The sequence below is a fragment of the Aulonocara sp. 'chitande type north' Nkhata Bay genome, linkage group LG3, assembly GCF_057382095.1.
Source record: "Aulonocara sp. 'chitande type north' Nkhata Bay isolate Kocher_YH1m ecotype deep benthic linkage group LG3, A_spYH_male_GT1.1, whole genome shotgun sequence".
Classification (NCBI taxonomy): domain Eukaryota; kingdom Metazoa; phylum Chordata; class Actinopteri; order Cichliformes; family Cichlidae; genus Aulonocara; species Aulonocara sp. 'chitande type north' Nkhata Bay.
Genome location: NC_141346.1, coordinates 40207824 through 40223159, shown reverse-complemented (window position 1 = coordinate 40223159; position 15336 = coordinate 40207824). Strand labels below are relative to the sequence as shown.

At 43.1% G+C, this 15336-nt stretch overlaps 2 protein-coding genes across 4 annotated transcripts; one reads left to right on the top strand and one right to left on the bottom strand.

Annotated features, from left to right (window-relative positions):
- The first annotated feature begins 177 nt into the window (after positions 1–177).
- Positions 178–5935, top strand: LOC147335691 (uncharacterized). Of its 3 annotated transcripts, XM_086281049.1 has the most exons (8): positions 178–402; positions 723–794; positions 873–944; positions 1943–2136; positions 2392–2461; positions 2577–2742; positions 3008–3205; positions 3379–5935. In XM_086281049.1, the coding sequence occupies exons 1-8, from the start codon at positions 388–390 to the stop codon at positions 3492–3494; spliced, it is 903 nt and encodes a 300-aa protein (XP_086137175.1). In that variant the 5' UTR covers positions 178–387; the 3' UTR covers positions 3495–5935. The 3 variants fall into 3 exon arrangements, with proteins under 3 accessions (XP_086137175.1, XP_086137170.1, XP_086137185.1); XM_086281044.1 differs by having other exon boundaries at positions 723–944; XM_086281059.1 differs by lacking the exons at positions 723–794; positions 873–944.
- On the bottom strand, positions 4184–8794 carry LOC147335690 (protein FAM43B). Its single transcript, XM_086281070.1, has 3 exons — positions 8549–8794; positions 6239–6949; positions 4184–6027 (listed from the first exon to the last, which is right to left on the bottom strand). Exons 1-3 carry the CDS (start codon positions 8562–8564, stop codon positions 5942–5944), a joined length of 813 nt encoding a protein of 270 aa, XP_086137196.1. The 5' UTR covers positions 8565–8794; the 3' UTR covers positions 4184–5941.
- Between the last annotated feature and the right edge of the window lie 6542 nt (positions 8795–15336).

Sequence of the window (15336 nt, the reverse complement as noted above, 5' to 3'; positions counted from 1 at the left end):
TAAACCTATTCTGTTGCTGCCATGTGATTGGCTAATTAGATACTTACATATTAACAATCAGTCGAAAGGGTGTACCTAATGAACTGACCACTGAGTTAAGTTATTTTTGTGTGTTTCAAGCATCAGTTCTATAAAGTTATAGCTTACTTGCAGTACGCAGATACGGCCGCTAGGGGCTTCGTTTCCCCCAAATTGATGCTACTGACAGACCAAGAAAGGCAACACCCGCTGAAAGCCGAGGCTCTTTGTGCAAATCTAAGCGTTCATCCAGAAACGAAGTGGCGTTAAGCAGCAGAATACACGGCTCAATGCTGACATGCAGCAGCTTATAGAAACACAGCGTGCGCGCCTGTGAGGGAGACGACGACGTCCGCAGTTTGGCCTAAGATGAGCAGCTCCGGTGTGAGTATCGTTTACCTCACGATGAGCTGTGAGGGGTTTGTGAATCGGTGCGATTTTAGAGCAGCCCGATCCATTTTTATATCAGCATGCCACTCTTTGTTCTCAGCATGTGTCCGTGCTTTGACTCATTTCACAAACGGAGGGTTTATTGTCACTAATATTGATGGGGGTGCAGGGTGCTCCTGCAGGGTGAGGAGGAGGCGTTGCAAGTGTTGCTATGATACCAGGCAGGGAGAGGGTGCTGATGCCCGCTGGAGTGGTGCCGTCGTTTTTATCGTTATGTTCAGATCGCTGTGCTGTCTGTGTGCATGTGTGAACAGAAACGAGAGAGGGAGCAGAAGAGGAAACTGCAGCACTTCCTCGGTGACCTTGCTTTGCTCGGATCCTTGCAGGTTTGGCCACACCAGCATGCGCGTGCACGCTCGGCTCACCTCTCGCAAAATCACAAAATCACATTGCTTCCTTTGCAGGGTTTTAAATACTTCCAGCCTTGGCTCAGGGGGAAAGAGGAGTTGCTGCTGACAGTTGTTAATGAGGATCTGGTGAGTTTCTGTAGAGAAACTGGGTGATTATATAGACTATACTGCCAAAAGGTATTTGCTCATCTGTCTTCACAGGCATATGAGCTTGAGTGTCATCCTGTTCTTAAGCCCTAGCATTTAAAATGATGTCAATCCACCCTTTGCAGCTATAAAAACTTCAACTCTTCTGGGAAGGCTTTCCACAAGGTTCAGGAGTGTTTATGGGAATTTTTGACAGTTCTTCCTGATGCACATTTGTGAGGTCAGACACTGCCTGGCTCACAGTCTCCTCTCTGATTAACCCCAACGGTATTCAGTCGGGTTAAGGTCAGGACTCTGTGCAGGCCAGTCAAGTTCTTCCACACCAAACTCTCTCATCCATGTCTTTATGGACCTTGCTTCATGCACTGGTGTGCAGTCATGTTGGGACAGGAAGGGGCCATCCTCAAACTGTTCCCACAAAGTTGGAAGCATGAAATTGTCCCCTCCACCAAACTTTAAATTTGGCACAGTGCAGTCAGACACCATCGAGTACCATCTCCTGGCAATCACCAGCCCCAGACTCATCCATCAGATTGCCAGACGGAGAAGCGTGAATCGCCACTCCACAGAACGCGTCTTAACTCTGCAGAAAGTTGGTGTGCAGAGGTCATTCGTTGAACCCGCTCTTCCACTTCCACTTTGTTATAATACCACTAACACTTGACTGTGGAATATTTAGTAGTGTGGAAATATCACAACTGGCCTGGTTGCACAGGTGACATCCTATCACAGTACCAAGCTGGAATTCACTGATCTGAGAGTGACCCATTCTTTCACAGATGTTTGTAGAAGCAATCTGCATGCCTAGGTGCTCGATTTTTACAAAATTCAATGGTTTGGATGGGTGAGTGAATACTTTTGGCAGTACAGTCCAAGTGAAACATTCACACACCTCCCCAGTCTCACTGTCTTATCTAGGGCACATCTATGACTTCTACAGCAGCTTTCTCTCCCTTTCCCTTTATTTTTGTTCGCAGGGTTGGCGTTCCCCAGGCTTTATGGTGTCCAGAGCCTCCTCCTACTCCTCCACCAGCAGCTGTAACAGCAGTGATGTCTCTCCCAGCAGCAGCTCTCCCAGTCTGACCAGCCGTAGCAGCTCCCCCCTGCCCGGGGAGCCTCCGGGCCCACGAGGCTCCCGGTCACATACCAAGACACAGCCACAGACTGCCAGGTGATTGACTGCAAGTTTGTGTGTGTGTGTGGATAGTAACACATATGTGCTTGGGTTCAGAGGGCAGCTTGGGTTGTTTGAGGCATTTTAAGAATTGCAATATTTTTTATTGTGCATCGTGGAAAGTAATCTCCTCCTAACTGGGTAAAAAATGATACATGTAAGAGGATTTAGATGTGGAAGTATGAGTAGAAACTTCCTACTGGCTCTCCAGGTTTGCATGAAACTGATAAATCATTGGAGCTCTTTCTGCAGTCACAGGGAGGCCTGCATCGAGGAGCATCTTCTCCCAGCATCTCCCAGTGAAAGGGAGATAGCAGTACCCGTAAGTACCTGCAAGGAGGCGAAGTGCAGAAGCCAGTATAAGCGTTCTTCTCTTGCCTCTGTTATTTAAATTGCTCACTCAGCCTCGCAGCCCACACTTTGTCCCCCTCTAACAGGAGGTCAACTGCACTCTGTTTCTATTGGCCGGCTACGTCAAATACGGACGCCCCTACGCGTGGATACGCTCCAATCACGAGCGCCTAGTCAACATCGGTGGCACAGATTCGATGGTCAAAGACACGCCCATGAAACTCAAGTCCATTGCAGACTGGCAGACGCGAGGTATGGAAACAATGTGTGGAATCCTAACAGGAGAAAGTTATTGTTTTAGTGCACTGATTCAATAATTACACCATTTTCCATGAGCTAAATCAGATGCAGATGTGTCTGTGCTGCAGCTCGAGCCTCGCGGAGATCAGTATTTACGGTGGATTAGGGCCGTGGAAAAAGGCTCCTAGTGCTTTGGTTAATGCATATATGTTTATGTGCAGTGCATGACATCTCACAATAAAAACATCAAACTTTTCTTTCTTTTGTCCTTCGTCAGCAATTCGTGTGTGGGACGTTGTCAGTGAGCTGGTGTGCCTCTGCACCGTTCCCTCTCCGTCCAACCCGTTCGCCCTGGACATGCGTTACATCAAAAGTCTTCCTCTCGCCGAACGCTTTCTTGTCACGGGAGCTCTCCTTAACTTCCTGGAGATGTACGTGGTTTACGGCAACCGGGACGAGTTGCATTATGATAAAGGTGCGAACCTTTATCACTCTTGGTTTACTATACCAGCAGGTGGTGCTGTTTAGCTATATTTTAAAGGCATGAAACCTGAAGCCTTTCTCCTAACATACTTAGCTTGGATACATAATCATTTAAGAGCATTGCTGAGTGTCCGTGATGATGTTTTGTTTTGTTCTTCCTTTCAGTGGTGGAAGAGGTGAAGCCTCTCAGGCGTCTTCATGTACACTCCCTGCTCGAGTTGCAGCGACTTAGAGAGAGCTCCGGCAGCGCCGCGGTGCACGGCTCTTCTGCAGAAGAGTGATTCTGATTGTTTGCATATACTGTGAGCTACATCAAGCTGGCCTTTTATTAATGTAGGAACAAAAACAAAACTAAACAAAACAAAAAACAAAAAACAAAACTAGTAATCCTTGTGAGCCAAAAGCTCAGAAATCAGAGTGCTCTATGTGCTTGGTGCTTCTGTTTGCAAGGGGCAGCCAATCAAGAGAAAGATGGCTTAAAGGGGGAGGGGCTAAAGTATCTTGTTGGTGCAGAGGATGAGGTGAGGGGCTGCACGAAGCCTAGTATGAGAGAAATAAGGATTATTTTGAACTGTAAATCATGCCATGGTACAAAATAGGAAGGAAGCAGAAGCAGGCTATCGGGGAGCTCCGTATCATTAGGAAAATTAACTCCAAAATATATGGACTTCTTCACTTTTCCTCCAAAGTGAGGCATGAAATTCTCAAACGCTGCAGTAACCCATGCAGATGGAGATGAATCACCTTTGGTTGCAGGTGTCAGATATTAACAATTTTAAAGAACTAGAGAAATAACCGTGGGAAATGAGTCACATGACTAAAATTCTAAATAAATCCCAGGACATCTGAACGTGCTGCCCCGTAACCCCTAAAACCTTCAATCTCTTGCTCTCCACCCACTCCCACATACTTAAATCGGTTTTCATCAGACCAAATATAGCATTTTAAAACTGGAAGCCTGGAAACAGAATGATTAATCGAGGGTCAGAGTAGTAAGAGTACAAAATGCACAGGCAAACAAATGCTTTATAAAAAACTTTTAATATTCCATAAAATACATATTTAAATATGTACGACAACATAAAAACAGAACACTCGTTAAATACATCTTAAAAGCGGGCACATCGACGCCTTTTCTGAGATGAGGCTTGTGCCGTTTGTAATTAAAAAGTCAGGTACATCATGTTAAAATTAACCGATAACAACCTGGTTGCACATCAGTCAGGAAAAAAAAAAAAAAAAAACCTTCCCTGTTTAAAAAGAAAAGACATTTTTAGCTTCGTTTTGGTCAGAAAACAGAAAATGGAGTTAACAGTAACCTCTGGCTTCATCAACAATCCTCCTGTCTCTCATGTTTGTAAACCTAGAGATAAAAAATTACCATCATGGCACAAGTTACGCAACACGGCACACGTGTGTGACCAGAACGGTCACTCTAGATGGACTCCGGCACCTTTTATGGCTTTTATTGATGTGAAGGAGCAATTTAAAAAAAAAGCACGGCGTGCTGTTTACCGACAAGGCTGCTCAATATGCAAAGTCACGGGTGGACAAGAAGAATTTGGGGTTTTTCTAGGAAAGAAAGGCGCCGCCACCCTTCATCTCAAGTTCCCCCCCCCCTATTTGGAATGCAGGTGCATGGCCCGGCATTCCTCACGCAGGCTTCACACAGGAACACAGTGTTCCCAGTGTGGGACACAAACAACCAGCAAGTCACTGCTGAGGCTTCCCCACCCCTCACATAAATGCTAATTATTTATTGCTAAAGACAATTAGGACCTTTTTTTGTTTTGCAGGTTAAGCAGAGACTTTTTAAAATTATTATTATTATTAACACCTCTATTCTGATAATGTCCATTTTCCCTCCGGCATGCATTACACTGAGAACTGACCTCATATCAATAAAACTTCAATTTCCTGAGTGAGATCATCTTAAAAAGGACTCGAATGTGCTCAGACTAATTATGCATATCACAGACTTGGTGGGGAAAGGAAAAAACAAACTAAACTTTACTTTGGTATGACATGCCCGCATTGTCTTAGTCGTCTTAAATTTGTTCATCCAACTACAAAAGTAGGGAAAAAAAAACAAAAACAAAAAAAAGAAATGCTCATTAATGGAACAGGCTGAAAAAGAAAATAACTACTTCATGACTCTGTCACATGTGTCACTTAAATATAAATAAATCTCGAAAAAGAAGAAAAAAAAAAAAAAAAAGGACTTCCAGGTTCTCGTGGTGCTTTTCCAGTTTTGCCGGGGGACTGTTTGGCCAAGAGCAGGTACTTGGTTGGTTTAACTGTCTCTTTCCAGCAGATCAAAGTCTTTGGTGGCTTCAGCATCAAACAGAACATCAAACAAGCCCAAAAACAAAATTAAAAACCCATGACAGACAGTTTGGGTATGTCCCAGTCTAGTCCTCACACAGCCTTGCGGCCTGTCACAGTTCAGTATCTTGTGCCCGGTTGGACTCTGCGCTTGCAAAAGTCCAAAGGCAACTCTGCCCAGTCAAAAAGAAAAAAATCTCCTATCTCCAAGTCCTCACTGATTACGGCAGCATCCACCCATGACCAGTCCTTATATCCAAATATGGACCTTTCTCATGTCTCATTAACATCCACTGTGGTCTTCATTGTATTTTTCAATCAGTCGCTTCCCTTCAGCGAGGTTGTCAATAAAGTGGTCCCACATCTGACCACAACAACAAAAAAAAAGAAAAAAGAACAGGTTTCAGTTCAAGCTGTCAGAGGACGATCCTCTCCTGGTGATTGTTCTCATGGGGCTGCGGGATACAGAGCCTCTCTTCCTCCAGCGAACTGTGAAGGAAAAGGACAGAGTCAGGGATGTTGGCTTGGCTGCTGCAGCTGAATTATAAACAGTGAAAGCCAGCCTCTAGACAGGCCTAGGTTGTCATTATCTGAGAGAAGCACACTGTGTGATTGTTTGGGTAAGTTGGCACCAAATAAGGCTAGCTTGAGTTTAAAGTCTTCCTGGTTCAACTTTTATGTGGCAGTGCTGAATTCTCACCTTTTCCCAGACCGGCTGGCAGCGTGGAGCTCTTTGCTTTGACTTGAGAATTGGACGAGTCCTCTGCAAGTTTTCCTTTCACCTCTCCCGACGGCATCGTGGCCACGCCGGTCTGCTGCCAGTCGCTCATCGCCCGCTGGAAGGAGAGTCCCAGACAGGCGGTCATGTCCCGCGCTCGCTCCGCACGGCTGCACCAGAACACCCGACACTGCAGCTGCTGCCCCCGGTGCTTGCAGATGTACAAGAAGACGTTGGGCCGGTTGGTGTCGGCGGCGCAGTACGCAATGTCCTGCAGGTAGGTCTTCGTGAGCTGCCGACCCGTGCTCAGCTCTTTGACCTCGACGTATCTGGGCCGCACGACAAGGGCGTGGTCCTTCCTGAGCTTCTTCCCGTTCGCGATACCCTCCAGCAAGTGAGAAATGGCCTCCTCTGCTTGCTCCCGGTCCAGAGAAAAGATCTTTTCCGTCCCCAGGTAGTGCACTTTGAACAGAGGGTCGCCGTGGGACAAGGACTCCGTCTGGTCGCGGCGGAATCTGCGCCGCAGCTCGGCGGGCGAGTTCTTCAGGGTCTGCATGAGGTGGAAGGTGCTGAGGGACATGATGCGTTTCAGGCTGGGCTTGGAACTTTTAGTCGTAACCGGGTTCTCGTCAGCGCGTCTCCCAATCTTCCACCCTCCTTTAAATGGAGCGTGGCTGCATCCACTGCTTTTATCTGAAATGAGGCAGACGAAGACGGTGACGTTAGCAAATCCAGAGACGACCGATAAGCAGAGCAGGGGATAAATCAGGCAAAATGAGAGGCTATGTACTTTCTAATAAATTAAGTAACAAAAACAAGGTTGCACTTATGATGCAAAAAGAGACAAGTCATCACAACTCGCAAATGGGAAAGAGACAAAGTCACCAAACAGGTTTGGTTACAGAAGTTGCACAGTCAGTGAAGTATTCAGTCCCTACAGACAGACAGCACCCATTAAATATTTACAGACAGGTTTGCCTTGGGCTTCGCTGTCACTGTACTCTTAAGAAACAAACACAATGATGGAACTGGAAACGTGCCAGAACAAATGGAAGATTACTGTAAAAAGCTAAAGTGACACAGGCAAACACTAAGGCCATGTTCAAAACGAACTGTGCATTGCAAACTCAATTACACCACTTCTGGAGGACTTAAAGGCTTTTGTGATCTTGCAGAGAAATAAAAAATAAAAAAGTCTTATGCAACCACATCTGGCCACCCATTGTCTCTCCTATCCTACATACCGACAGAGCTGCCTGCTCTCCATTGTGTTGCTCCTTATATTTTTTCCTCTCCCTTTTCTTGGCCATTCTTTCAACATCCTAGCTCCCTCCTCAGAAGTGACTCGCACAGAGAACCGCCGACTGTTCTAAGGTGGTGGCCATTGTTGCTCAAACCCCTGCGCAGGAAACAGCTTTGCATCCCCCCCCCCCCCCACCACCTAAGCATTTTTCCCGCAACACAATGACATGCTTATGAAAAGTGTGTCATCTCATGAAAGAGCTGCAGGTTCAGCCTACAGCACAGCAAAGGTAGAGCCCAAACCTGCAGGTTTTGGTACAGTTACATATGACCAGTGCACACATGGACAGGTACAGTTAATTGTGTGGGTCCACACACCTCCACACACACACACACACACACACTTTTGCATTTAACCGAAGTCTCTGACGCACAATCAGAGAAATGTAATCCCAAATTTCCATCCAGGTAACACTTTACGTGCATCAGAATACACTGTCGTTTTCTCGTGCACGCAAATATAAAACTAGCTCATGCAAATATCTACAAGTGGAAGTGGAAAGAACATTTTGTTTACATTTACCCCGAGCATGTGAGCCTGTTTATTTCACGCAGAACACGTTCATAGATGCCCGGAATAACCCTCCATCCAAAATAAGTGGCACGTACGCTTTGTGATGCTTTCGTTTGTAGAAAATAAGAACAGAAGACTGTCAGTAAGCAGTTGCTTCAGTTCCTCGCTCAATACATCCAAGCCGAATTGACAACCAAAATCTAAAAGATGATTGAAAATAACTCAAAGTTAGCGTGCGAAGTGAATATTATTAGAAAAAACGAGATAACTCTAAAAGAGCTGATTTTGCTGCGGGGTTCGGCTAGACCCGACGTGTCTCCAAACTTGGGCTTAAAACTTGCTGAGAAAACCCTCCTATATTTGCTCAGCAGATATTCCCAGCAGAGTTTCAACACCTATCAAACTGTTGTTGTTTTCTATACATCGTTTAGAGCGCTACACGACAACCAAATTACTTGTTAGGACGTGAAACTTACCTGGCTTCAGTTTCATGCAAACGACGTTTTGGTGCCGCTCAGGTGAACCGTAGCGTCCCGTGATCTCGGGCAGGTGAAACTCTGCAATCCTGCACAGAACTGTGCGGCTGTCTGTAACCGCAAAGCAACTCCGAAGCTCCTCTCTGTGTGAACTCTGTGCGGTTAGAGAACTGACTGACTGACTGACTGACTGACTCGCACCTCTCTTCTCTGCTCTCTGAAACGTTGGATGAGGCGAGCGCCCGTGGGACCGCCGTTTTTAAACAGCGCAGGCGCGAGCACGTCACACGCGAACGAGCGTTTGCGTCCGAGCAGAGCGGGGGTGCTGTGGTGGGGGCCACAGGGCAGTAGCGATGATTTATAAGAGAGGGATTTACAGGCAAGACGGGGCGGGCAACAATAGACCCGCTTTCACTTACTGGAACTGTTGTCTTAATTTATGACTTATTTACATTTTCACTGTAGTATCAGGGCGGTCAAGTACCCTGGATTTTCTTTTATATTTTTCTCACAACGGGAAGCATTGTCATTTTTACACACACTTCTCCAGAAATAATAATATTTTCACATTATATAGAATATGGGTGACAACAATAAAATAAAAAAAAAGCTCTACAGTGCACAGAGTAATCAAAAGCAGCGTTATTTAACCAGGCAACCTGATCCACTGACCCAGTTTGTTATCATGCAAATATAATCCTGCACATTTAGTCGCGAAATGTGGAAATTAATGATCTGATGATCTAAATTTCCCTTTTTTGGTCCAGGTTCTCACTTTTAGAGAGCTCCTTTCGTCCAAGTAAAGGTCAAACATCCATAGATATTCAGTTTGAAATAGGTATTTCACACAGCTTGTTTTTAATTTTAATTTTATTTCTGTCAGTCTTGCCTTTTTCATTTGCTGGAATCTAGAGGAAGTGAATGAGGACACGCAGACGGCTGGTGTGACAGCGGTTGATATGGAGCTAGATGATCCAAGGAGAAGAAGAAGATTAAGACTTGCTATATTTCTTGTCATTCTCCAAAAGTAGGTGAAACTAAAAAAAGAAAAAGTTGTGATATTTTGTGTCACCGTGCTCCTCCAGCAGTTTCACATTTCTTTATTTAACCACATGTGCAATACCACACTGAGCAAACATCTGAAACCCACTAACTTTCGTTACCATCGCATTGCGTCACAGCCTCTCTAATGAGGATCGTTGGCCTTGCTGGTTCAGATCTGCTCTGGGTGTTTATTCTGGGGGCATTTCGAACAGTGGCAGAGGAAAACTTTAAACGGTTCCATGTGTCCGTATATTTGTGCGTGTGTGTGTGCGGCTGGGTGTGCCTGACGCTGTGAAACAGTAGGGCCTCTGTTTCTGCTGGGTTTGGCCCAACAACAGCTAAGTTCTGGACGTCACACTTGCCTCAGTACCTTAGCGGGACACACAGAAACTATTCTTAGGGCTCTGGTGACATAATGGATCATCTCAGACATGCACCCACCCACCTACGTATGTTACACCGGGAGGCAAGAACAGACTCAGCATCCATCCAAGACGTCCCGTAGGAAGGGGTGCAGCTGCAGTCCTTGAGCATGTAAAGGCATGTTGCACCATGTTGCATTGGAGAGACTGCTTCTTTGTTCCCCCAGTTGAGAGGATGGGGCAGCACACAAAGCATGACAATCCCCAGCAGTCAAAGACAAATTATTCTTTAGATTTTACAATTAGCCACATAATTACCAGGGGCTCTGGTGGATACAGGCACACCCAGTTCTTCAAAAACCAGTTGGCGCCTCTTATTTCAAATCCCCCGACTCCTGCTTGTGACTGAAACCAATTAGCGAGTCTTTGAAGGAGTAATTATAAGTAATTGTTGGCAAACAAAGGCATCCTCAGGAGAACGGGCAGTCCAAGATACTGCAACACTTCACTAACAAAACAGCTGCTCGAATGGTCAAAGTCAGCACTCTTCACAGCTGAGCCAAGACAGGATTCAGGAATTTGCACTTCCAATAAGACAGTCAAAGGAGCTTGCAAAGAAAAGCGTCTGGACTTCTTTAAATTACTTGAAGACGTTTCACCTCTCATCCGAGAAGCTTCTTCAGTTCTAAGGTCAAATGGTGGAGAGTCCCAGATATAAACCTAGTGGGAGTAACCCCCCACAGAGGGACAAAAGGACCCCCTGATGATCCTCTAATCGCCTGAGCCAAGGTGTGGAAGCTATAGAAATGGATAATGAGTGACCCAGACCTGAAGGCCATTCCAGTTCCAGTGAACCTGAAACTTGAAATTAGGCTTTGTTCCAAAGAACAGGTTTCTGTGGTCACTGGGAACAAATTGTTATGAGAGTTGCCCTCTTATTTACAGGATTTTTTGTAACCTCTGTCCTGGTTGTCATGCAGCCTCATAAAAACGATAGATGGACCATCTCTGTAGTTGGAAACTCAGTAAGCAGAAAACTTTTAAGGAAGTAAAATTACACTGTAAACTTGAATCCATTCATGGTAGAGCTGTGTTATGGCCAGTTCTCCTTTTTCCAAGTGCTCTAAATCAAATGCCATTTATTGATGCCTATCTGCAGCGCTCAACAATGAAGGCTGCATTCCAGTTTGCTATCTGTGAGTCCCATTGAAGCGATAGCGGTTCCTCCAGCCTCTATCGCAGCAAGCACTATAAAAAGAACGCTAAAAAGAATGCTGTGAACTTTTACCTTAAAACGATCCTTGTCAGATGCCGAGCATCACATTGGCCTGAAGTAACCTACCTGTTAGTCTGGCGTCAAGGCTGAAACCCTCCAGGTACAAGAAACAGAATAACGTGCTGACGTGACCCAGAGATATGAAAAATGATGCTCAGTGACTCAGTGTTTCAAGTTTTGCTTTAAGAATTCCATAAAGCTGCTGAATAGATTTCTATGAAATTTACTGAGGACAGATTTTTATTTAATACCTTCAAGTTCATGCGGAGGATATGCACAAAATCACTGGGCCACCTGCAAATTACAAATATAAGAACTGCTCAGGCATGAAAACCCATTACAAGAAGCTCCCGGTGGACACCTTTAATGCTGATGTTTGACATGCTAATACTCCTATGAAGGCCCACAGAGCCGTTATTATGGTGGTAGACTCTAAGTCTTTTTAAAAATACTTCACTAAAGCGATCAATAGTAGACTCAGAACATGAAAACAAGCATAGAGCACAGAAGGTACCACTGACGTCTTTTTACTGGGGGAGTAATTCAAAATATGGTTGCAGAGAATTTTAATTAGCCTACCAAATTATTTGTTTATTTATTTATTTGGTTGTTTCAAAAGTCTATATAAGACAAAATGTCAATGCCATTAATACATTTAACTTAGAGCTTCTGTATTTACGTTATACTTACATTTAAGGAAATATATTGTACCTTGTATCTGTTACTTTGTATCACATTTGTCGTTTGCAACTTGTTGCTAAGTCCTTGACCAGGAATCGCATCATATGCTTCCAAAAAACCTTCGAAATCCATTTTATCCAAATGCGAGCATCATGTCAGTGTGACAGCAGTGCCTTTTTCTGCCCGCTTTCTTACTCGAGCGCCACACGCATTGGTAAACTGTGTTCAGTGATAAACAAGTTCACCTGTAAGGGGAAGTTGGTTGAGGCGTGGAGTTATGAAAACAGGAATGGTAACTATAGATTTATGGGTCGTCTGTTGTGTTGCAAAACATCTGCTACAATAGACAACATGATAGGGGTAGATTTTTTGTCCATGTATGGTATGACAAGTGTCCCGTTTGACGAGTGCGATCAAGTAGACGCCTTACATAACTTTGTCATTCTTGAGTTGTTTTGAGAATGGGCTGGGTCATGGCACGGAGAAAAACAACAACTTGTGTTCCTTGATGTTAGAATAGCTGCTCTAAATGATGTGCCTGTGAAGTGGAGGGTTATAGCAAGCATGCTACTACATAATGGACTCAAAAAGGAATCAACACATTCAAATCTTTTAACGCTGCCGACTGTCTTTGGCACTTTACTGCAACCATTCCTGCTGCTGTTGGTCGTTTCCACTACTGTCCATGCAAATGTCTGCTACTGCACTTGCACTACTGCCACTATTGTACATAGATTTGATTTTTATATATTCCCTTAAACATCATTTATCTTTTCTTAAGTCTTCTTTTTATATTAAGGTGAGAGAGAAGCTGAATTTCAATTATCTTGTACTTTCTGTACATGGAGCCAATAACAATAAAACATATCTTTCTAAAAGCAAACAATAACAAAACTAAAGCTAGGTATGGAAAGGTGAGGTGTTGGTTCTAACCTTCGCTCATTTGGTGAGAACTGACTGCAACAAGCATGACTAGACATTAATACTGGCACGTTAAGACATGATCAGCAATTTGTAGACACTGATAAGACTGTGATTATTTCAGATTTCTTCATGCACACCATCACACACACCATTCGTTTACATTGTTATAGGAAGGAGTTTAAGGAAAGGAAATAGAAATGGTAATTTATATATTCTGTGTAAATGTACTGTTAGCTCGGACATATGCTTTGATAGGCTAATACATAAACAGTACGACCAGTTGTCCCCTTATGTTTTGCTACTCTCAGAAGTCCTGGTTGGTATAAAATTAAACCATAAAAGATTAATATAACGTAAAAGATACAAACCTAAAACCTATGTAGGTCACAACGCAATGCAATGCAATAACAACAACAAAACCATAAATTAAATACAAATATTAAATACATTTTTTATTACAAAACTACAGTGATCACATATTTGGAAAGGTAATTAGTATCAGTAACATGGCCTAACTTTACTCATGAAAAATATAAATAACACAGAATTTCTGTGGCGCAATAAAAGTGAAGCAATTAGTCCAACAGTTATTTACATACTTTTATGGGTTTGACACATTTAAGTGACGAGAGGTGGTCTTTCACTCAGAGTGATTTAATCAGGAGGTAAAAAAAATCCTTTATCTGCTTCAGGTCACACCTTCCCGGACAAGTGAAACAGGCCTCTGGTTTCAGAAGGAAGTGACTCTGTTTTTCAAAAGAAGTTACTGGTGGGGCTTTGTTTTACAGTCTGGCTTCACAGTCAGGTTTTACTGTTATTTAACCAAAACTAAAGGAAATGGTTTAAGAAGAAGGAAGAGAAGAAATGAGGTGTTTCAGCATATGACAAGGATTGAAACATCACAAATGTATAGTCTGAGGAGGCTAAAATACTGTATATTTGTTGTATAGCCAGTTGAAAATCTATTTAACCTCACACAAATCCCTTTTCTTTGTTTAGTTCTTTCTTTTTTTGTGGCCTGAAGCTAACACCCATACTGTAGGTTTTAAGGGAGAGGTAATTTCCTCAGGATGTTACTTAGCTTATGTAAGTCAGTGTGTTTGTAGTTAAGATATGCCTCATGCAAGCTTTAATGGAAATGCAGGATGTTTATGGAGCTGATGTTTACTGTTTGTAGTCTGTGAAAATAGCAGGGTATTTGCTAGGTTAATACCACAATGCAATAAAATATAGTTTTTATGTAGCATAACATCAGAGAAATGTCTAAAGACTCACATGGCATTATAACAGCCAGGAGGAAAAGTCTTCTTAAAATCGTATTTTGGGACAGCGCTAGCAAAGTATGGATCATATTTGACTGGTCAGTCTCTACGAGTTGTTCCATGTCCTACTAACCAATGAAATTTAAATAAGAATTAAAAAGAGCTGCCCAAATAAAATAAAGACATTACCAAGATGGCTACCAATGTGGCTAAAAGGACTTTTATAATATCCAAGTACTGAATAACCTGCAGACATTGTTAAGACAGGTGAACAATAAATTACAATATGTAGAATGACAAAATAAAGGCACAAATAACAGTTTTTCCATTTCAGAGCAAGATACAATAGAGCTCAAGCAATAGTGTTTACCCCAAATTCCTTAAAGAAGATTTAGCAAACGTAGCAAGGAGAACAAGATTAAGGCATAATTCATTTGGGATCACAAACATTGACTTCTGTTTTCTCTTTATTAAGCAGGAGATAGTTATCAGCCACATAACTTTTAATAGAGTCAAAGCACATCTTGGGACTTAAAAAAGATATACAATCGAATGTCATCTGCACAGCAGTGATAAAAAATGTCTCTAAAAGCACTCCAAATATGCTGAAGAAGTAGCAGATGTAACAGAGAGAGTAGAGGCCCCAAAACAGAAGCTTGTGGCACACCGTAGACGAGGGAAGTGGAAGAGAACTTAGGAGTAGCTACAGGAATGATTAGAACCACTCAAAAGCTAACGCTGATACACCCAGTACGTCAGTCAATTGAGCACAGTTTAATGATCAAACGCTGGGGTCCAGTCTCAGCAGAGCTGATTGGAAACCATAAGAAGAGCTGTTTCATTGGAGTGAGCTCTATAAAAGCCAGATTGAAATGTATTAACTTATTGCAGCTTGTTTATCCAATAACCAAGTCATATATCTCACATAGTCGTTGATAATAAAGATGTGCAGATGCTTCAAAACCATTAAATCTAGCTGTTTCATTATTAAATCCAAGCTCTAAAATCATCTTATTCTACTACATGCTACTCTGTGATGTAGCACTTGTGCTATTTAGCAAATGTTAGCATGCTAACAAACATAACTAAGATAGTTAGAAACGGTAAACATTATTGCTAAATATCAGTATGTTAACTCTTTCATTGTGAGAACTGTGCCTATATGTAGAACTACACTCTCACCTAAAACACAGTAGTGCTTTGAGACAAATGCTAACACGACATGCTAATTTTAAATGT